The sequence below is a fragment of the Nycticebus coucang genome, chromosome 2 (genome assembly GCF_027406575.1).
Source record: "Nycticebus coucang isolate mNycCou1 chromosome 2, mNycCou1.pri, whole genome shotgun sequence".
In the NCBI taxonomy this organism is placed as follows: domain Eukaryota; kingdom Metazoa; phylum Chordata; class Mammalia; order Primates; family Lorisidae; genus Nycticebus; species Nycticebus coucang.
Window position 1 is genome coordinate 117,170,730 of NC_069781.1, and position 23,246 is coordinate 117,193,975.

Below are 23,246 nucleotides of genomic sequence, written 5' to 3' on the forward strand. Positions count from 1 at the left end.
TGAGGAGGCTAGTGGTCCCTGCCCCACCATAGAAGGCAGGCAGCATCTGGGAGCTGGTGGATGGAACAAACCCGGATGCCCAGGTCTTGCCGCTGGCCTCCTCCTTCCTGTCTACCTGGGGCCCAGCCCACCTGCCACCAGCTGGACACAGTTCCTTAGAAAGCAGGAAAGAAACAGTAACACAAAGAACCATGGAACAGCACCACCTTGGGCATGAGACACAATGATGCAACACGGAATCCTGGGGCCACCCCCCACGGGGCCCCGCCCCCACCCCCCACCCCAGCCATTTGTTACATTAGTGTCAGGAAAGAGTACATTAGTCATGCAGCAAATCAAATTCCATTATGTCTTTTTTTTCATTTTTCTTCCTTTTTTTTTTCTTAAATTACATTTGAACACAGAACACATAGAATAATAAATACTCTTATAAGACATGACTCCAAAAAACGAGAAAACTGAACAAGCCAGAGAACAGAAAGGTATACCTCTCTCTCTCCTTCTCTCTTTCCTAAAGGACTTGTTTAAATAAGAAATCTGTAAACGCCACCAGTCCTCCCTCTCAGTCTCTCTCATGATCACCTCCCTCTGACTCTGCTTGTGACCACCAGCTTTCAGCTTCCAGTGCCCTGACATTCAATATGTCTCTCCCATGGGACGACATGACATGCCATCGTCTGCAAAATTATAATTTAACGGTATAAAGCTTCAAGTCACATATTCCAAAAACTAGCTAAGGATTTTTTTAATCACATAAACTATACATTAAATATTCTGAGGTATTTCAGAGAAAATTGTCAAAGGCTCAAAGGAATTGTGCTGGAGGTATTGTTCCCCGTATGGAGAATGCTCTTTGGTATGTGACAACCGACTAGGTATGGGGGAGGCGTGGATGGGGTAGGGGGCAGATTGAAATGACAACCCCCTTAGGGGGACTGACCATGTTTGGAGGAGGGGAGGGTAAGGAAGCTGGTGTGTGTGTGTGTGCGCGAATGTGTGTGTTATATGGTGTCTGAACAGGATCCGGGAGTCCTAGGCTGCTTCTCTGACAGTGGGGTTTGATCCTGATCCAACCACAGTTCATACCTAGAATGTTTCACAACCCAAAGGATCTGGAGGTGATGCTTTTCCAGCAGGGGACAAAACAGGAGGCTCCTCCCACTTAACCCTTGGGCCTTCAAGGCCAGGGACCAGTGAAAGACTGTCCCAGCAGAGGGCGCCTAGCAAATCCCCATCCCACACTGGCCCCTGCCAGGTGGTCAGAGACCCCAACATGGATTTCCTAAGAAGGTCATGGGACCAGGGCCACAGCGGACCCTCCTGACCCCCAAACTCTTCATTACCTTAAAAGGGAGTCTCTTCCCTCATTAAGTGCATATATACACAAATATATGAATATGTTACACAAAACATTTTCTACAACCTGAAAGTTGATTTGTGTCCTTCTAGTTTTAAAAGAAAAATGTTTTCATGGTCCTGGGCCTGCTGGATTCCCATATATCCAGTGAGCAGGACAGCTCCAGATCCATGTCAGAAGCTTGGGGGTGAGGATGGAGGAAGACCCAGGAGCTTGGGTTTGAGGTGGAGGTGGGAGGAAGGGGCCTCCCAGAATCCAACTCCTAGGGACAGCAAAAAAAGGAACAGATCCAGTGTAGATGTGAGAGAGAGTGTGTGTGTGTGTGTGTGTGTGTGTAAATCTTCTGGGTGTGTCTTCATGTATTGGGTTCACTGCTGAGCGGAAATGGGGACTCTTTATGTTTAGAATTCTGCCCCAACACCCAAAGGTTCTAGAAGCATCACTTAGATCCAGTTGTTTAAAAAGCTGGGAGAATAGCAAGTCGATAAGGACAAGAGAACACTCCATACACATCTTTGGTTCAAGAAGAAGGCACTCATCGACCTCACTATCCTCTCTCCCTCTCTCTCTCTCTCTCTCTCTCTCTCCTTCTCTCTCTCATTCTCTCTGGTAGGGGAAGGGGCAGCCCCTAGTAGGCAGGGCCCAAAGCCGGTCTGTGCTCACCTGGTCCAGGGAACAGTAGCAACCAGCACTAGTCCTTGGGGGAAATCTTTGGTATCAGGTGTGATTTTTCCAATCACAGACATGAACGTTTGAGTGAGGTAGCCTTTACCTGGGGGAGGGGAAGGGGCATTTCACTAGAAATGTCTTTTGCATTCTCAAGGGAAGAGGTGGGGTGGCCCCCTCCCTGGGAGGCAGCGGATGAGTAGGGTCTGGGCTTTGGAAAGGATGGGGTTTCCTTCCAGCCTCTGGATCTTGAACCCCAGGGAGGCTGGCAATTGAGGTCCAGCCATCTGCCAGTCTTGAAGGTCACCCAGACAAGATAAGAAGAGCCGGGGCAGGGCAGGGTAGGAAGCTCGTCCTCACCCTTCCCCTTCTCATTTTTTTTGGCAAAATAATGGATACAGCAGATTCCATCTTCTTCAGCATCTTCTCTCTCTCCTTAGGGAGAGATGTCAAGGTTCACCCCCATTGCCCTCTCCAGCTCCAGATCAGCAACCTCTGGGAGGGTGAATCGGTGAGCTCCAGGGAGTTTCAAGCACCTCCACATCCCCAAGGCCTCAGGCATGATGGGCTTTGCGCCTCCTGGGGCCTCATCTCCTCTGGGTGGAATCTGGACATAGTCAGTCTTCAGATCTCCTGGGTTGCCTCTTTCTCTGTGTGACGTTCAACAAGGTGCCTAAAGGTAAAGTGAACTAGAGAGGGGTGCTGAGGAGGGAGAGGCATCTGGAAGTTACCCGCATGAAGGAGCCTGCTGTTCCCTCTGGCCTGGGGCGGGCTGGGAGGGTGCTTCTCCGTGGGTGCTGGGGCCTGCCGCAGGCCCCCTCCCCAGGCTTTAAGGCAGGCGATTCTTGGCACGAGGAACCCTGGCCGTCCCCCCCAGGAGCGGCTCAGTTCTTGGCGGTGGGGGCTGTCCTGTCAGCTGGGCGGATGGGTTTGGGTGTGGGGCACGGTGAGGATGCAGTCTGAGGGGGTTTGGGTGACCCTGGAAGGGGTTGGGGGGAGCTCTGGGAAAGAGGCAGAGGGGTGTACTGCAGGGCACCTCCTCCCGGGAGGGAAGGAGGGAAGGAAGGGCTGGCTTTTCCTGCCTCTCTTTTTGGGAGTGGGGGCGTACGGTGAAGGGGAGGTTAGTTATTCATAAAATTCCTTTTTTTAAAATACCCGGTTTATACTTATAGTATGTGCTTCTTGGCCCACTTTAGGGGACCACACAGTGAGCCCTGGTTTTCTCGAGGCCCCCTGGCATCCTGATCTGAGATGTGGCTGGGGGACCTCTTCTCTCTCCCCCTCCCCCCTTGGGGGCGGGGGCTTCCTTTGGCCTGGAGGGGGTTGGAATGGAGGAAGGAGAGGGGCCCTTCTTGTGCACTTGGGCTGGGGAGTGTGCTGCACACACCCCCAGGTGTGGGGGGGGGCCTGGACAGCGCTCCCCACTCCTGTGTCACCCCGGGGGCAGGTCTCTGGGCGGGCGGGATGGGGCTGGAGACGTGGGAACAGAGGGCTCAGGCCAGGCCGTCAAGGGGGTTGGTGGGAGGGGGGGACGCGGTCGGGGGGCTGGGTGCGCCTCAGGCCTTGGAGAAGGTGGCAGCAGCGCTGGCCGGGCCCCCCGGGGCTGTGCCGGGCTCCTCCGCCCAGCGGTTCATGCAGCGGCGCCGCGCGTTCATGAAGAAATTGCTGACGGTGTTGAGCTCCAGGCCCAGCTGCTGCGAGATGGTGACTTGCATCTCCTTGGACGGCCGCTTGTTCTCCTTGAAGATAGCGATGAGCGTGCGCCGCTGCAAGTCGGTGAACACCAGGCGCTGCTTCTTGGGCTGCAGCGCGCGCTCCTTCTGCTGCTCCTGCTCCTTGCGCTTGCAGGCTGTCGGCGAGCAGCGGCCGGAGCAGCACCACCATGCCGCAGTCCCGGGACAGGCAAGCAGCGCGCGCCAGGAGGCCGGGAAGAGGGGATACAGACCACACGAGGAGAAAGCACGCAGCACCAAGCAGAGCGGGGGTGGGGTGAGGTGGGGGACCCGAGTAAGGACGAAGACGCAGGGAAACCCGGGGAAAGGAGGAAGGGACAAGGGAGGGACCAGCGACACAGAGACACACAGGGCAGAAGGAAGGGACCGGAAACACAGCAAGGAAGTGGAACAGCCAGAAATGGAAGGTGAGGGAGGGCAGGCAGGAGTGGGGGGGGCAGGTGAGGGGGAACAGAGGAGAGGACACGGTGAGCACACAGGCATGGACACCGCCCCTCCCCCAGTCCCCTCTCCATGGTGCCTGTCCCAAGCAACTCCTCCCCAGCCCTGTATTCCCAAACCTCTCCTCCTGCCTCCTCCCCAAGACTTTTCATCCACAGGGCAACAAAAACTGGCGTTGGTCACTTTCTCCCCTTCTTTCTGCAACTCCAAACTGGGGAGGTTGAGAAAATGACATAGAACCTCTACTGGTGAGTTATTTCTGGCTCAGTGTAGCCTTGGGTGAAAGAAATGGTGAATTAGGGCCGCGCCTGTGGCTCAAGGAATAGGGCACCGGTCCCATATGCCGGAGGTGGTGGGTTCAAACCCAGCCCCGGCCAAAAACCACACACACAAAAAATGGTGAATTAATAGATGTTGGGGTGCATCACAAGCCCCAGCAACCCCCTCCTGCAACCATGGGGTAGTCAGGGTTGCTTCTTCTACTCCCCTGGGCTCTCTCTGCAAGGCCTGACCCTGTCTCAGGCTGACTGTAGAGTCTGAGTCTCCACCCCCATCACAGTTTGAGCACCACTCCGCTTGGCCTCCCTCAAGCACCCAGGGGACCCTCTGGAATTGAGAGGACCCAAGGAAGGAGACATTAGAGGAGGCGGCGAAGGTGTAGGGACCACCTCTCCCTCTCCCAGGGGAGCAGGTTGCCCTTCCTCTTGGGCCATCTGGGATAGAGCAGGCCTGAGATGCTTACAAAGGGGAAAACAACAACAGCTGAGGGCAGTGCAGCAGGGCAGAGTTGTTATTTGCCCTGTCCCTGCTGCAAAGCAGACACCTCCCCTCAATGCAGTGAAGGTGAGGGGGTGGGCGATAGTGGGTGCAAAAGTGGGCTGTCCCACCCAGGGGTGGGCCACCAGCAGATGGGCTAATTGGTGGTATCAGCTCTAAGGAAAGGGACGGGCATCCAGTCTGGAAATTCCAGACCAAAATCCCATACCCAGCCTGGGGCTGTGGGTGGTGGACAGCCTGCCCCACTCTGCTTCCCTCTGGGCCCCAGAAGTGACCAGTGGTACATGCTCTACTAGCAAGTCTCTCTGCTCCCTGGCCCTCCTCTGTGCCAGCCCTGTGGCCTACTGGGACCACACAGCAAGCTTGCTTTTTTTGGTTCCAGAACAGCCAGAACAGCTGATGCGTTAGATCGATGTCCATACATACACGTCCACAAAAATAAATAAATGTTCCCTGTGTGGTGACTCATGTTTCAGGGACAACAGGTTCACCCATATATTGTGTGAGCTTCACTTCCTCTGATCTGGGTTAGGCAGAGAGAGCTTCTAACTGTTATTTGTTTCAGGTTTTAGGATTAAATGTGAGTGATGGCTGCAGCTACTGGACATTTTAGAAAATCATCTAACATGAAAGAGGGAGAGAGGAGAGAGAAGGAGAAAGAACAACCACGAAAAATGGTTGCAGGTAGGGATAAACACTGGAGAAAATGACAAAGCAGGCTATAATTGTAATTATAATTAAGCTACAATTAATATTCCCAGAGGGGTAAGAGGAAACTATTGTATCCATGAAACAAGTACATTAAAGAGTGAGAAAATGTTCTTACGATTTAAATATAGGATAATAGCTGGAATAAAAAGTATTCAAGGTAAGGATTGGAGATAAAGTTAAACAAATATCTCAGAAAATAGACCAGGCTAGATGCAGAGGTAGAAAATGGGAGAAAGATGATAATACAGTTAGAAGATGAATTAAAATGAAAGGGTTTTGTCATCTGATCAAAAGTCAGTTCAAAAGTAGAGGAAGAAATGATCAAATAAAGAATGAAAAAATCTAGAGGTAAAGGACAGGAACTTCAAGATTAACGGAAGTCTTCAGCTCAACGCATGAAAAAGACATATTTGATGCCCCTTTTTGTGAAATTTCAGGGCACCAGGAATAAAGGGAAAATCCTAAAAAGCTTCCAGAAATGAAAAGTCACATGAAATCAGAGAAGCTATGATTGTCTCAAAAACAAGGAGACAGTGAAGCAATGCTTTCCAAATTCTGAAGAAAAATTATATTCAGACAGCATTGCCAAATATCCAAACATCAAGCATGGAAGTGCAATAAAAAGATAGTCAGATAGCCAAGGACTCCAAAAGATGACTTTCTGCGTACCCTTTCTCAGAAAGCTACTAGAGGATGTGTTCCATCCAAATGAGGAGGTATATTTAAAAAGGGAAGTATGGAATTCAGGAAATGGTATCCAACCTAGGTGAAAGAGAAAAGGAGAGGAGAGACCCTAGAAGATGGCTAGACCAAGGTACTTGGGACAGGAGGACAGTCCCACTTAGATCAGAGATAAAATGATATGTGTGGAAAATCCTATTGAGTTGGTTTTGCATTTTGTTGGGGTGTGTGGGAAGAATTTATGTTTGGCAACTATTAACTCCTACAAAATCAAACAGTTGTACAAGAAAGGAAATGTAATCCTAAAACTCTATATGGCTCAACTGTGGATGCTCTTCAAGGGGTAGGGCACCGGTCCCATATGCCGGAGGTGGCGGGTTCAAACCCAGCCCCGGCCAAAAAACTCACACACACACACACACAAAAAAAAAAAAAAAAAAAAAGAAAAAACATAACAATGTTAATTACTGAACATTGATTTAAGCAAAAGACTATATTGGCAACTACTTATGTTGAGAAGCTGACAGAAGAGGTGGGTGTAGGTACAGATAAAGATGGCAAGGCAAAACCTACAAGGTGGTGAACCAGATAGCCTTTTTTTGTATGAAAGGGGAGGGAAGAACATATGTTTATATTTTATCTGCATAAAGAAACATTTTAAGGAAACAAGAAACTGCATAGACTTCTCCTCTCTTTGGGACTTGGATACCCTGTGAGTGTCACAGGGTCACAGGAGGGGATTACCTCATCTGTTGTAATCTTCGCTTCATTCAGTCATTTATTCATTCATTTAACAATTTTCTCACAAATTCGTCCTACCTTTACACTAGGAGCAGAAACATAAATGCTCCTCAGAAACTCACAAGATCATTTTACCAAGAGCTTTACATGTGTTCTACTCTTCAGTCCTTATAATGATTCCATAAGGCCCGGATTTTCTCTTTATATACTCAGAGAGGGAAAGACACCTGCCCAAGGCTGCCAAGCAAGTCCCGCCAAGGACAAGACAGGAACCAAAGTTGCTTGGCTCTGATGGGAGAAGGAGGTGAGAGGTAGGTCGCCTCCTCCAAGTCCCACCCCATTTCCCCATCCCCAATCAAGTGCCTAATAGGAGCCCAGAAGCAGAGGCTGGGAGAGGACTGGGGTGAAGCAGAGTCCTGAAAAAACTTCAGGTTTTGTCGATTACAGCAAAAAGAGGCTTGGCTCACCCCCTCCCTGGTTCAATCTAATTACAGCTTCTCGAAGCCGATCGATCCAGGCTCTAGTCCGAGCTATTTACTGAGAGCGCTTTGTCATCGCCCCATCCCCCACGGAGGGGCTGGGAGTGGGCATGGGGGGATGTCTCCCTATGCACCCCCCCACCAGCATGCCTCAAGTCACTATGGCCACCTCACTCACTTTAGCCCTAAAGGCCACCCCTTGATCTGCCCCACAGGCAGCTGTCATGTCCCTCTTTTACGAAGGAAAGGCCAGAGACAGACTAGACCCCAAAAGCCCGACGACTGACCAACTAGCAGCAGCACAGGCTGTGGACCCACCATGGCCACCTGTTTTAGGGAGACCTCTGCTGACCTCTGGTCACATCTCCCCTTTACATCTACCACCTCTAGGCACCTCCTCTGTTTTCTATCTCTCCCATTATTCTCGTCTAGGACACCAAATCCCAACTGGGGGGGATGAGGGTGGCCCCAGACCTGGATTATCACCACCAGGCAGGAGGTGTCACAGCTAGCTCTGGGAGCCTGGGTGAGTCACTTCCTGGAGGACCTCAGTCCCTCTTTGGTAAGGACCATTCACCTCCTTCAAGCATTCCAAAGTGCAGGCCACCCTTTTCCCCCTCCCTCCTTCCCCTGCCCAGGAACCTCCCAGTCCTCATCTCCCACCCTGCCCACTCAGCCCCCTCCCCCACTGGCCTCATCCCAGCGCAGTCTGACCTCTGAGACTTTGCAATGGCTGTTCCTTCTATGGGTTGCTCTTCCCCAAGTTCCCCCACTCACCTTCTAATCTCTGCTCAAGTATCTCCTTCCCCTTGAAGCTCCCCTGACCCACCTACCACAATTTGATCCTGCAACTATCCCCACCCACCCCACCCTTTCCTCTTTTCATATTTCCCATAGTCCCTGAAGTGAGGGAATGTGTCTGTCCAGATGCCCACTTGCCCCCAGTCAGCCCTGCTCTTCTTCCACCTCTGGGGCCTGAGGCTCTGAACAAAGGATCCTAAGATGCCCTGAATTTATGGTTCCAGGGCCTCCCAGCCCACCTACCTTCCCCACGGGGATCAGTTATCAGTCATTTTGGGGCCCAGGGATGAAGAAGATCTGGAGCTGGCTCCCACGGGGTTGCAGAGGCCCTGGGAGGAGATCAAAGACCACCCAAAGGAGGCTGAGATCCCATCGCCAAATCTGAGCAAAGGGGCACATAGCAAAGGTGCTCATGAAGCCGTGTCCAGCCTCCAGCCCCAAGGCAGCCTTTTTGGAAAAGTGCTGAGGCTGGGATCCTAGCCTGGGGTCTCCACCACCAACAAGGCCAGTCATTTTCTTTTCAGCAGCATGTAGGATCAGGAAACCTCAGGGCTGAGTTCCTGGAAGTGCAGTTGCCCCTTTGTCCCCGATATCCTTGCAGTTCTTGCTGTGTATGACAGAGGGCAGCTGCCTCAGCCCAGCTCCAAAGGGATGAGGCCTCCACTGTCTTCAGTGGGGCAAAAGGAAGGGAAAAGCCTTTTGGCTTCCCTTCCCTGGGACTTAACACCCCCCTCCAACAGCACCTGCTCCCTCTGCTTCCTGCTTTTCTAAAAGTTGCCAGGGCCAGCAGACCATCCAGAGACCAGAGAGGGGATCTATAGTGAGTGGGTCACTATATGACCATGAAGTTTCCCCCACTCTCAGAGCAGGCACTCAGCTTCTACAAGAATCTTCCTGGAGAGAGGAAGAATGGAGAAACTGAAGTTAGGAGCAGGGAGTAGTCCCAGCCAGAGAACTCCTACACATCCCTCAAAGCCCCAGAGCAATAGTCCCTCCCCCAGGAAATTCTTCTTCTCTTCCCAAGCAGGAGCCCAGTTTTGTCCTCTGGGATCCTGGCCACTGTCCCTCCTTCTGGCCCAGCACTGACCCCATGGGGCTTGAGACCTCTCTGTTGCTCAGCACAATGTGTGTCTATAGGAGGTGGCTGAGGATATTTGATGACTAACCTGCTGCTGGGTTACCCCCCTGTTTGGATGGTGGGGCACTGGGAGGGGAGTCTCAGCCTAGACTAGAAGGGAGACTCAGGCTGCCACTGCCCTGGAGGGCAGGGCAAGACACCAGGAAACCACCACCACCACCCCCAACACACACATATACACCAGCACCTTCATCAGGGGAATGGTTGGGGCCTGCTGATCAGTAGTGGGAGGGTGAGAACCTGGATTCAGTCACCCTGCTGGGATCCTGATGAGTAATTCCCCTCTCCCTCCATTAGAGGACTACACCTTTCTCCTCCCCCCCCCAGCTTCTCTCTCCCTCCCTTCCTTCTCTCCCTCTCTTCAATTTCCCTTTGCTCTTCCTCTTCCATCCTTCTCCTCCCTCCCTCTTTTTCTCCTCCCTCCTCTCCCCTGGGGCACTCTGTGGCTGGGCTCCTTTCAGAGTGCCTCTGCCTGTGCCTAATTCAGACCATCCCTTGGTGCATGTTTGTGTGGGCTCAAGGAGGTTCTCCACCACTGTGTGTGCCTAAGAGGGCCTGGCTGGGTGGGTGGTGTGCAGGTGGTCTGAGTGAGTGTTGTGTGGGTGTGTCATGTGCCCAGGAGCTTGGCTACAATGAGAGGTTCATGTCCACACACAAGCAAACCATGTCCATTTGAGAGACTGGGAAAACCTGTGACTGTGGCAGGCGCTATCCATGTGACAGGTGGGAAAGATAGGCCAGCTTGTGGGAGGACCTGGAAAGGTGTTGGATGGGTATGGCCCAGAGGAAGTGGCCATGGTGGCCTTGGGCCATGGGGGAAGAACTGTGGCCAGCAGATCTCAGTGTGACATTCATCTGCAGTGGGTATGGGGTACAGGAGGCTGGTAAAGTAGATGTGGGGCAGGAGGGATGTTGAGTGTACAGGGGTCTGGGCATGGGTGTGGGGGTCACCCTGTGGAAGTCTGCATGGGATGCACGTCCTTATTCACTTAGCCCCCAGGATGGCCCCTGTCTGCCTCTGGCTGAGCTCCCCTCACCATTCCTAGTCAGTGGGGACATCAGGCTAGGCTCTGTAGGCTAAGTGGCCCCAAACACATACCCTGGGCTTTGTAGACATCAGTTTTCTACTTGATTAAGTGGATGCAGACCCTGGTTTCCCCATCTGTGAGTGGGGGTGATGATCCTACTGTGCAGGGGTTGTCAGAACCTGTGAAGCAAGCTATAAATGAATGAATGCCAAAGCCAATCCCTGAAACCCACTCATTCATTCATCCATTGGTTCTAGATGAAGCACCTGCTATGTGAGCAGCTAGACACCCAGCAGCCTCAGCTCCACAGCCAGGTCTGGGAAGAGGAGTTACTCTAACAATCACACAGATACATGGAAAGCAATGCCTGTGATTTTGTTCCCAAACAAGGAGGCTGGCTGCCCTCCCTCTCCACAGCAGGAGGCATGGAGGTGGCCTCAGGACTCAGCTGGGCTCAGTGAGGCCTCCATGTGGGGACACAGCTGGGCACACACCCAGGTGTTAGAATAGTCAGGGGAGAGGGCGGCACCTGTGGCTCAGTCGGTGCCGGCCCCATATACCAAGGGTGGCGGGTTCAAACCTGGCCCCGGCTGAACTGCAACCAAAATAAATAAATAAATAAATGAATAAATAAACAAACGTTAGGCTTAATTAATTTATGAGTGCTTTATCATTTATAAGCCACTCTGATACCATGTAAACACAACATATGAATACATAACAAAAAAAAAAGAATAGTCAGGGGAGGGCCAGTGAAGCCCAGAGGATGGCTGGCACTGCTGGTGTGGCTCAGACAGGAGAGGCCTGAGCTAGGGTGGCACCAGCAGGACAGGGCCCCCAAAGGACAACAGCTGGATGATGCCCAAAGGTGGACTAAAAAATGGCTTCATGATTCAGCCTTGAGGGAACTTGAGTGACCATCCCCTGTCTGTCAGTCTCTATCTGGACAGAGCACCATCAACTGAGCTCTCTTGTCTATCCCTGTGTGCCTGTCCCCTGGGGGTCCGTCCACCTGGGCTCAGTGTGGGATGAGCAGCAATGTCCCTCTCTTTACCTGTAGGCTACCTCCTGCTCTGGGCTCTAGCTTCACTTGGAGAAGACAATTCAATACCAAGACTGGTCCCCAGCTGGGATGATGACTGGTTTCCTTGGTGATGCATCCTACTCTGGTCACTAGCTGCCTGGGCCCACATGGAAGGAACACCGATGCCCCAACTCTGGTGGCTTGTCCCCAAGGGCTGCACTGAGCTTATCATCTCTCAATGGCCTCTCTGGACCAGAGTCAGTTGGTGATGACTTGCCCAGTGTCGTATGTCTGGTCACCCTGGGAGGACCTGGAGCACATCTCTTAACTCTCTTTATCTATACCCTGCACCCCTGTGGGAGCTGAAAAAGGGGTTCCCATGGGAGGCATGAGGTCTTCTGCAGGGAAGGGTGCTGAGCCACACCCCTGCGCCTAGGTGAGGACTGCCTCAAGGGCCTCATTGGCCCCATATCTGCACCCCCGCACCCTCAATCTACCTCCCCTTTCCCTCGCCTGCCTGGTGCACCTGCCCACACTTCACTCCAGGCCTTGGTACCCCGTGGCCAGCACACAGCCCTCCAGAGAGGTCCCACCTCCCTTTCCTCTCTCTCCTCCAATCTCCCCTGATGGGATTTTAATGGCTGCATTTTCAAATTAGTTCTGAACCTTTCAAAGACTTATCAGGGAAATGAGCTGTTTCCAGTAGCTTTGGCCTACCCCTCCCAGGAGTAGGCTCCATCTGGAGGTTGTAACTTCATGGGAGGGGTAGCTCTCACACTTGTTCCTTCAGCCGCAGAGACATGCCCCCATTCAGGCACCTGTAAATCCGCAAATAGGGGCAAAGGAGTCACCAAACACACAGAGAACTCCTCCCCCAACACACACAGGGCTTTGATTTTTAAAAAAATGTTAAGGAGATTTGGCTGGCTTTTGGAAATAGATTTGAAAAAGATGACAGGAAAGGAACCAGAGATAAGAAAAAGGACAAAGAGGCCAGCCCGGAAAGGAGGAGGTTTGACCCACCATTGCAATTATCGGGAAATTAATCCACAGATAAACTCACATACACAAAATGATCTGCCCCTGGACATAGGCACTGCGGCCCTATGGTGACCAGAAACTATTTGAAATAGCCTAAATATCAGTGGGGCAGGGAGGGAAGTGGTAATATAAAGAATGAAATGCCCAACCAGTGGAAGTACTAGGCAGCTGGCAAAAGTGACCAGGATGGGCGCTCTTTGCTGACGGGAAATGATTTCTCCAGGTGTGGAGGGAGACATAAGGAGGCTGTTTAAAAAAGGAAAAGGGGCTAAGGCGCCAGCCACATACAACTGAGCTGGCGAGTTCAAATCCAGCCCAGCCCGCCAAACAACAATGATGGCTGCAACCAAAAAAGAAAAAAAGAAAGAAAGAAAAATAGCCGGGCGTTGTGGCAGATGCCTATAATCCCAGCTACTTGGGAGGCTACTTGCCGAGGCAGGAGAATTGCTTGAGCCCAGGAGTTGGAGGTTGCTGTGAGCCGTAATGCCACGGCACTCTACCCAGGGTGACAGCTTGAGACTCTGTCTCTAAATAAATAAATTAATTAATAAAAATAAAATAAAAAAGGATAAGGAGGGTGGCGCCTGTGGCTCAAAGGAGTAGGGCATGGGCCCCATATCCCGGAGGTGGTGTGTTCAAACCCAGCCCCAGCCAAAAAAAAAAATAAATAAATAAAATAAAATAAAATAAAAAGGAAAAGGAATAGCCGGGCATTGTGGCGGGTGCCTGTAGTCCCAGCTACTCGGGAGGCTGAGGCAGGAGAATCGCTTGGGCCCAGGAGTTGGAGGTTGCTGTGAGCTGTGTGAGGCCACGGCACTCTACCGAGGGCCATAAAGTGAGACTCTGTCTCTACAAAAAAAAAAAAAAAGGAAAAGGAAAATAAAAAGAATTTGTACATGTTGCTGCTTTAAGTGTTGCCTTTCTTGACAAGGAGAAATACAAGCTGTGATAGGCAGAGGAAGGTGAGTGGAGAGTACCCTCTTATTCCATTTAAATTTGGAACTTGGTGAATGTATCACCTATTTTAAAACAATGTAGATTTTTCATTTTTAAGAACAGGGATGTAGGGGCTCAAGGAGTAGGGCGCAGGCCCTATATACGGAGGTGGCGGGTTCAAATCCAGTCCCGGCCAAAAAACTGAAGGAAAAAAAAAAAAAAAAAAAGAACAGGGATGGCAAAAAAAAAAAAAAAAAACAGAAGGGAGGTAGAGGAAGAGAACCAGAGCAGTTGTTGAGCTTCCACTGGGCTGGAGCGGAGCACAGAGCACACAGGCAGTACAATCTGGGGCTCCTGTTCATGGGGAAGGAGGCCCAAAGGCTGTTTGAGTGAGGTGCAGTTTCCAGGGGATGGGATGTGGGCACCTATTCAGGTGACCCATGGCCATGGGTGTGCAGTATAGGGATGTCGGATCTCTTAGCACCATGTGAGTCCAGATTGGCCGTGTGAGTCCAGATCCCACCACGCTGAGGAGGGCAGGTGCATTCTGGGTGCTTTCGGGCTTAGGGAATGCCTAACCTCGCTGAGGACAGACCCAGTGGGCAAGACTGAGGTGCATACATCCCCTCTGATGGGGCCCTGGATGCAAAAGGGCACTTGGAAACTCATGGTTCCCATATCCAGAGTCCTCTATTCACCCACCCCCACTCTCTGTGAGCATCAGTGACTCTCTCAACATCTTAGCACTAGGGAGAAGGTCAGGCAGCATCTGCTCAAATGTCCTGAGAAGTGGTCTGGCATCCAAAGCTGGGGGTGTAAGGACCACCCTCAGCCGCCAGGCACGGGTCTTGCTCATATCTCTGAATGGTACAGTGGCTGCCACCAGGAGAGATGGGGGCTCCTCCAGGTGCCCCCACACCCACTTTATGGCCTTTCACGTGCCAGACCCACGCAAGGGTGATTGGGGGCCATAAACCGATGTCTGCAGACCTATCCTAGTGTGAATGTGGGTATCTAAACTTGTGCTCCCATGCATGCAATGCCTGCACCAAGTGTACCTTTCTCCACAGCCAAGTCTCTTCCTTTCTCTCTTCTGTAAATCTGTGGCTTTGTGGCCTGACTGTAAGCCAGAGGGGTCCCCCAGTGTCCCCCAGACCTGCCTGCACAAGACTCCAAAGGGAAGAGGGTGCCAACTGTCTCCGAGCCTCACCAACATCTGCACTTGTTTGGTAAGGGAGAAACTGAGGTATAAGTGTCCCCACAGTGCCCAAGGTCAGATGAGTCTCTCAGGCCACTCCTAGTTCCCAGACCAGCCTTTCCCTCGTAAACTAGTGCCTCCCCTATTGATTAGGGTCCATATTTAATTAAGAACATGATTCAAACCAGCTTGAACTCCGCTGCTGGGTGCATGCAAAGAGATTGTGGAGGCCACCCTCACTCTTCACAGCTACTCTGGACTTTCTTGCCTTCAGCCTTTGTCCCTGTAGGTCCCACTAGCCAGAAGCACCCTCCCACATCCATGCAGGAGGCTGGAGGATTAGGGCATTGAAAGGTGTTGCCAGAGTATCTACATGATACTGGCTCTGAGGCAGCATGCTAACCAGGGGATCAAACTCCCAAGTGGCCATAAAAAGCCACTTCAGGCTGTGGGGCACAGGGCAGCAAAGGGTGGGAATAGGGCTGGGAAACCATCAAGGAAGAGGAGGATGAGGATGCCATTGGTGGTGGTTTATTTAGACTAGAGTGGTAATGGTTGACAGAAAAGACTGGAAGAGAGATTCAGGGAAAAGAATGGAATGGCGAGTTTTGATATAGTTCTGGGGCTTTACACTAAGGGGTCTTCAGAATAAAGGAGCAAATGCCAGGTCCAACCCCTTATTATGGAAGCAAATCCCCCAATGCATCTATGGGCTTAACTGTAGTCTTAACTGAGTGTCCCATCTTTCCAGCTCTGATATAATTACAGAATGGGGCTCACTGGGCCTGGCACTGACATTGGGGAGGGAGGTTCACCAGGAAGAACAAGGTGGGGGATCCAGGTGGTTCCAAATTAGACCTGGTTCATACCCCCCATTCCTGACAGTTTCTGGTTGTCTCCAAGAGGAGAGGGGGCTCAGTGTGCTCACAATACAGTGACTCTAGGGGAGCCAGAAGAGGAACACAGGACTCACAGCCCCTAAAAGATGTGGCTCCTCTAAGGAGGAAAGGTGGAGCTAGTCACCTGCCACTCACCAGGAAATCACCCAAGGTGCTTGTAATACCCCCTTCCTCTGCTGTCCTGGGCCTCCTCATCTCCTAGCCCTTGTCCCCCAGTTGCCATCTACCTTGAGCAGTCCCCTTCACCTCTGCAGAAAGTCAGGGAATGTGGGCATCTCATGCCTACCTTTAGCTCCACCAGACTTACCCTCACCCCACCCCTGTGGGAGGAGCTGAAACATTCCTAGCAGCCCATTTTACTGCTGGGGGAGCTGTGGCTGTTCTCCCTCTGCAGGAACCTGGGCTGTATGGCTTTGGCCAAAGCACTTTTCTTTCTCTATGCCTCAGCTTGCTGGTCTACAGAATGGGCACAGAGACTGCACCCAGTTTGAAGGGTCATTCCAGATGATTCCATCTCTTATTCCTGACAGGAAAACCAAGAAGAGGTAGGGCTTGGGGCATCCAACTAGCCCTCTTTCCACCTCAGAGCCCGCCTCCTGACCCTCCCCCTCTGCCTGGGAGGCAAGGTCTTTCCTGGGCCTTGAGGTTAAGAGGAAGGGGCTGGTTTGGGGACACCCAGAGTCACTGTGGGCATTGAGCACAGGGTGTCTGGTACTCCCAGTCCTGGATGTAGTCTAACCCACTCCATGCACCCCTGTGGGGCCTACAATGTCCCCTTCATACCTCTGCCCTCTCTCCTGGGTGTCATTTAATTCTGCCCATTTCTCAGATGAGGAAACTGAGGCTCAGACCCTTTTGCCCAAGACCAGTGAGGGACGGAGTCCAGGGGAGGCCCAGGTCTCCAAGCCCCCAGAGGGCTGGGGCATATTTTCTGGGGGTATCTGTAAGACATGTGAACTCTGTGTAGTGGGAGGTGAGGTTGTTACAGATGGCAGAGGGGTCTTTAAGAGTGAGGGGGTTCTGGGCAGCGCCTGTGGCTCAACAGGGTAGGGTGCCGGCCCCATATGCCAGAGGTGGCAGGTTCAAGCCCAGCCCCGGCAAAAAACAAAAAAAAAAAATCCCCTTAAGAGTGAGGGGGTTCTGAGTGCTTGTAGGGGGATATATAGCTGTCCCTGGGAGGAGACTTCCAGATTGGACCTTTCTGAGCTGAGTCTCTGCAGCCACAGACAGCCTCCCCCAACCCCACCCCACATTCCAACATCTGTGTTGCGGCAGCACATTAGGACAAGGAGGTGGGAGTGGCAGAGCCTGTCTTAGCCTAGGTGGGGAAGACTGTTCTGACTCTTCTTCCTTTCCATCAGCATCCCCCCCAGACCTCCAACCCCAGGAACACCTTGCTCAATAACTGCCAACCAGACGGAGCTGCGCTGTCACTATGCTGTTACTGCACCCAGCGCCCTCGGCTCTGGGTTCCAGGTTTTGTCTTTAAGACAATTTGTTCTGTCCAGGAACAAAGCATACCATCTACCCTGGGTTCCTTCCAGTCTCGGTTTCCCCTCATCTCCACCACTCCCAAAGGGTTCTGAGCTCCAGTCTTACAATGGTGCCAACAGGAAACTGGCTCTTCTTTTAACTACCTCCGTTTAAAATTTTATTTTATTTATATATACATATATATACACATACACACACATATACATATATTCTTTTTTTTTCTGATCAGTTACAAAAAATAGTTTTCCTCCGGAGTTGCAATTTAAAAACGATATTTGAAGACGGCCAAAGCTATTGACCCAGCGAGGGTGATGAATTAGAGACAGTAATTCGAATTCATCGACCACCACCACCCCCGCTGAGGAGTCCACCCACCCTATCCCCAGCCCTTCTCCCATAATTATTATTTGAGATGGGGAAGAAGAGGGTTTCAATGAGGAGGTTGCTCCCCCTCTGTGGGACTCCAGTGGACCCTGAGGTGGGAGCCTAGACAGCCCAGAATCGAACAGTGTCATATCCACTACCCAGCTCTCCGCACACAATTTACTGATGGGTAAACTGAGGCACACAGACCAGGCGGTGGGGTTAGGGACTCCAAAGTCTGCTGTGGGATTTCTTTTCTTTCTTTTTTTTTGTAGAGACAGTCTTACTTTGTCGCCCTTGGTAGACGTGGCATCACACAGCTCACAGCAACCTCCAGCTCCTGAGCTTAGGCGATTCTCTTGCCTCAGCCTCCCGAGTAGCTGAGACTACAGGCACCCGCCCCAACGCCCGGCTATTTTTTTTGTTGTTGCAATTTGGCCGGGGCCGGGTTTGAACCTGCCACCCTTGGTATATAGGGCCGGTGCCCTACTCACCGAGCCACAGGTGCCACCCCTGTTTGGGGATTTCTTAGGTGCTTTGGTGAAACAAAGAAGGAACCCATTCCCCTCTCCACCCCTTTCCCCCATCCTGGAAGAAGGGAGATGCTGCCCTTTAGCCCTGGGTGGGAACAGAGGTCCATGGGCTGGGGGACAGAGGGGTCCTCCAGCCACAGGACAGTGATCCCCACTTCCCATCTCTCTTTTTCTTTGTCTCTCCCCCTCTCTTTTTGTCTTTCTTTTCCTCTGCTCCTTTCAGTTTTGGTTTCTTTTTCTCTCTCCACTCCCTCTCTCCTTTTTCTGTTTCTCGCTCTCCCTCTTCATCTCGTTCTGTCTCTGTCCGTCTGTCTTTCTCTGCCTTTCTTCCTCCCTCCCTCCCTACCTACTCTCATCTCTGCCTCTTCCCGTTCTTTCTGTTCATCTGTACACATGTGTCTTTCTCCCTCCGTGTCTCTGTCTCTCTCCTGGCAGCAGTTCTAGAGAGAGTCAGAGAGTGGCGAGGCAGGCAGCGGGCAAGCGCTCCAGGGGCGGACTCAGGGAGGAAAGTTGGCAGAGGAAACCTTGGGGAGGCGCCCTGGATGGAGATGTGTAAAGAGGAAAGGCAGGGAGTCCTCCCCTACTAGGTCAAATTGTGCGAAGGGGACAGATTTCTCTCTTCGTGGGTGAGTAGGTCGGGCACCAGCAGGGACTTTTGCGCTCCCAGTGCAAGCTAGACAGCACAGACACCCCCCACCGCGACCTCCCCTTAACCACCACGATTTGCCGCCACTTAACCACTTTTCATTTGCGCAGCAACTGGAACTAAAGGCCTTGGCCAGAGCCTAATTGCCCTGTCGCCCTCACCCGGCCACCTCTAACATCCCGGTGGGAGGGAGTTTGCCAGAGGCGGGTAGGAGCTCAGGGCTGGGGTGAACTGGACAGTTAGGATTTGCAAGGCCGGTCGGCCGACCCACGACCTGGGTAGCCACCAAGGGGAGCTGGAGAACGGCCGGCTAGTCCTGATTTATTGCCGGCAACACCACAGAGCCCAGCCCATCCTCAGTGCCCACTCACCTCCCCACACAATCCCCCATGTTACTTTGAAAAGGCAGCTATTTTAACTCCTGTTCGGGAAATCGGGGCTTAGAGATGAAACTGTTCACCGTTGCCACAGAAAGGGAGGGGCAATGCTGAGAGGAAAACTTGGCCTCAATTTCCCCATCTGTAATTACACCTTTGACAAGATGGGGAATGCTTAGTCCTGGGTGGCTGTCTGGTGGGTAGAAGCAAACACAGACCCAGGGATTGTCACTGGGTGGTCTTTGAGCAGGGCTGGTGCTGCTCACCAGGCAGTAGGAACCCTCAAGGGACTTCTCACCTGTGGTCTCTCATTCTGTGATGCTCAAGCTGATCTGTTGTATTCAAATATGGCTAATGCGTCATGCTAGTTACATAAAGTGAAGGTGAGGAAAAGAGAGTCATGTGAATTTCAGGTACACCTGTGGGGGAGACAATGTTCCTCAAATATATGCTCTGGTGAGGAGGCTGTAGGTGGTGGAGTGTCCCAATATATAAGCCACCTAGTGCTACTGGCTGGGTGGCAGCAGCAGTATCTAACAAGTTAGAGCTATACCTTTAGCTTTGCACATAGGGTGAGCTCTCTGCACCCCTGAAGTCAACCACATTGTAGATTGCAGGCCGTGTCATTGCATATGGCATGGGGGCAGGACAGAGCAGAGCAGATCCTGCCCTTATACAAGACTGTCTAGGTTCTGGTAGCCATTTCCAACATGGACCTCCCTGGGCACTTGGTTAACTGCCCCAAAGTGAGGGATTTAAGAATCTCATAAGAATGGCTCGGTGCCCATAGCTCAGTGGTTAGTGCACCAGCCACATACACCAGGGCTGACGGTTTGAACCTGGCCTGGGCCTGCTTAACAACAATAACAACAACAACAACAACAAAAATAGCCGGGCACTGTGGTGGGCACTTGTAATCCCAGATACTTGGGAGGCTGAGGCAAGAGAATCACTTAAGCCCAAGACTTTGAGGTGGCTGTGAGCTGTGATGCCACAGCACTCTACTGAGGGCGACATAGTGAGACTGTCTCAGAAAAAAAAAAAAAAAAGAATCCCATAAGAAGTTCCAGCTAATTATCCTACTCTGCAGAAGGGGGGAACTGAGGCCTGCCCGTGGGTACAGGCTCCTGGAGGTCCTCCAGTCCACCTAGGGTGGAGGGAGGGAGTGGCTGGCTGGGGAGGAATGACAGAAGACCTTCTTCATCCTCCAACTCTTGCTCTCTCTTCCATGCCCCCCTGCCTGGCTGGGAGAGCTGGGGAATAGCTCCCCACAACATCCTCCTTAGTGGGGCGCCTCCTAAAGCCTCCTCCTGTTCCCCCCGCTTCTCGCCCTTGTGCTTAGAGTAGCGATCGATCAGGCGCCAGCCACCGGCAGCTATTGTCCCTGTGGCTGGGGTAGGCAACCTCCTCCCCAGCATTGCCAGGAAAAGAGACGTCCCCCACCTAGGCCGGGGGTTCTCTTGTACCTCCACCCCACACTAATCCCCAGGAAATGAGGGTCTGGCTCCGCTAAGCAAGCGGGGACTAGCGTGGACTTCTGTTTTCAGCTGGGAGAGAGGAGAGAGAGTGGGTCCCCAAGGAGCCAGTGGCTGAATGTGAGTGAGAGAGACAGAGACACAGAGACAGAAAGCGAGAAGAAAGCATGGGGAAGAACAAGAGAAAGGCTGAGCGGAAAAACAAGCGAGAAATAGAGACCAGTTTGTCCGGAGAGAAAGGAGATAAGTAGAAATGAGAGAGACAAAACCGAAAGGCAGGCAGGCTGGGCGCGCGCTCCGGAGCCAGGACCGAAGTCGCGGTGTGTGAAGGCCTGCGGGCGGCTGACCAAGGGTCCCCCGGGCCGCTCCTCCCCCGCCCATTCTCGAGTGACCTTTGCCAGCGGCCAGAAGGGGGAGGGGGCTATCGATCGCGGAGGCCGAATTACAAAGAAGCGCGCGCTGGGCCGGAGGCTGAGCGCTGGCCGGGCCTCTGCCGCCACAGAGCCAGCGCCTACCTAGTACACGGTCTCGGAACTCAGAGGCTTGGGACTGGAGGCTCAGTGACCCCCCTCCAGGGCCCTTTGGGAAGAGGGGAGCGGCACTCCAAGTTGACTACAGCAGCTCGTCGGGGACCCAGTTCCCTCCCCACATCCCGCACATTTGTGTGCACTCACACAAAAAGACATATACGTACACAATGAGCTACCCGGAGGGCTGTTTCAGGGAGGTGCCTGGACCCTTTCCAGAGTCTAAATAGGACTAGAGAACCCTACTCGTTCGTGAAAGCGCAAAGGAGGCTATGGGGGCGGAGGAAGATGGCACAATCCCTTTCTCTCTTTTGGAAACTGTATAAACCGAGAGGGGCTCAGGTTGCAGATCACAGATCACAGTTTAGCCTCGGGCTAAAGGTTTCGGGCTGGCTTAGTGCGCTTGGTCTGAACCTGGGAAGCTGGCCCGGATGGCTCTCGGTGTTGGGGAGCCCCAAGCTGACTCGTCGCCCTGCGGTCAACCTATGCGCGCCGCGCTCCTACCTGCGAGGCGCAGCGCCGACATGCGCTGGAACTCGGGCTCTTGCAGCCACTTCCACATCCTGCGGAAGGTCTCACGGCCGGATTTGAGCTTGCTCCAGGGCTTGGGGTTGCGCAGCAGGTCGGAGAGCGTACCCTGCGAGCGGCACAGGATCCGCTGAGCGAAGATGGCCTGCGGGATGCTGTAGCGCTTCAGCTCCGCGGTGATGCGCTGCGCCACCTCCTTGGTGTTGATTTCCTCTGCAGCAGCGCCCGCGCTGGGGCCGCTGCCGCCTCCGCCAGGGCCGCTGCTTCCCGCGTGCGGACCGTGAGCCCCGGCCGCCGCCAGCCCGCCCAGCGGCGCCAGCAGCCCCGCGGCGCCACCTCCACTCGCTCCGCCGCTACCTGCGCCGCCGCTTCCTCCGGGCAGCCCGCGAGCCAGCGCGTCCTCTGCGCGTCCCAGCAGCGCGGCGTGCGGTTCGAAGGCGGCGGGCGGCAGTAGCTTGTCCCCAGCCAGGTGGCCTGGCGCACCATAGGCAGCCAACGGCGGGGGCGGCGGTGGCGGCGGGGGCTGTGGGGTACCGTGCAGCCCTGGAGGCAAAGCATTGGGCAGCGGCGACAGTGGCGACCCCATGGCGGGCAGCTCCTTACCGTAGGGCCCGTAGAGGTGGCCCACAGAGGCGAGCGCAGCGCGCTCATCGCGCATGAGGGTGAAGCTACCGCTCACGCTGGCTGCCAGGCGTTGCGGCGGGGGCGGCGGGGGTGGCGCGGCGGCTGGGTGCGGGTGCGCGTGGGGGTGGCCGCCGTGCGCCCCGGCCACGGCTGCGGCTGCCGCGTGCTGGTGGAACTTGTCGGCCACCGCCGCCAGCGGCGGCAGGTGCTGCAGGGGCGTGAGCGTCGTGTAGGTGCCGCCCAGCCCAGGCGCCTCACAGGCCATGCCCATGGCCGGGTGCAGCGGTCCCGCCAGCTCCCCGCGAAAGTCAGCACCTCCACTTCCACTGCCTGGGCCGCCCGCACCCCCGGAACCTCCGCCGCTGCCACCGCCGCCGTCCAGCAGGCTCGCCATGCCGGCCACCAGGCCCGGGCGCCCAGGCGCCACCAGGCCGCGGTGCTGCGTTGCCGCCGAGCGCGCGTGGCCGGGGCTCAGCAGCTCACCCGCCTGCGCGTGGGCCACGCCGTGCAGGCCCCCCAGGCTCTCCAAGCTCAGCTCCATGCTCTGTCGCCCTCCAGCCGCACGCGCTCCTAGGCGCCGGCCCGGCGCGCTCAAAGCCGCTGCATCGCTCCCGCCCTCTCCCCGGTGGCTGCGCGCTAGGCTGCCCGGCTGTGCGGCGCTCAGCCCGGCCCGGCTGCGAGCGCGGCCACCAGGATGTGGCGGGGGAGCGGCCGCCGGCGCCCGGGCCCGAGTCTGACGTCAGCGCCCCCGCCCACCGGCTCCCACCGTAGTCTCGCTCTTCTCCCGCCCGTGCCCCCTCAAACGCCAGGCAGGCCGGTGTCCACTAGACCATGGGATTCTGTGGTCCCCTGCTTCTGCGTCCGCCCGCGCCCACTGGGCGGACAACGGATGAGAGTACGGAAACAGACTACTCCTAGGTCGGGCTGGAAACCTGGACTCTTGGTCTCTAATTTCGTGCCTCTTTTCTTCGGTTCTCTCCAGAGAGTCTGGAATTTTACTTCCCTGCCTGGCGCTCCTGAGTTCATCT

At 53.9% G+C, this 23,246-nt stretch overlaps 1 protein-coding gene across 1 annotated transcript; it reads right to left on the reverse strand.

The window, feature by feature from the left end:
- Positions 1-3,579: 3,579 nt before the first annotated feature.
- On the reverse strand, positions 3,580-22,759 carry ONECUT3 (one cut homeobox 3). Its single transcript, XM_053581264.1, has 2 exons — positions 21,571-22,759; positions 3,580-3,872 (listed from the first exon to the last, which is right to left on the reverse strand). Exons 1-2 carry the CDS (start codon positions 22,757-22,759, stop codon positions 3,580-3,582), a joined length of 1,482 nt encoding a protein of 493 aa, XP_053437239.1.
- Positions 22,760-23,246: the final 487 nt, after the last annotated feature.

What these genes read in the sequence shown, in the direction of transcription:
- ONECUT3 (XM_053581264.1), bottom strand. Translation starts at nt 22,759, where the DNA reads ATGGAGCTGAGCTTGGAGAGCCTGGGGGGCCTGCACGGCGTGGCCCAC. An exon ending in GTCGGCGCTGCGCCTCGCAG is followed by an intron (nt 3,873 to 21,570) that starts GTAGGAGCGCGG and finishes GCTCGCCGACAG; the next exon opens with CCTGCAAGCGCAAGGAGCAG.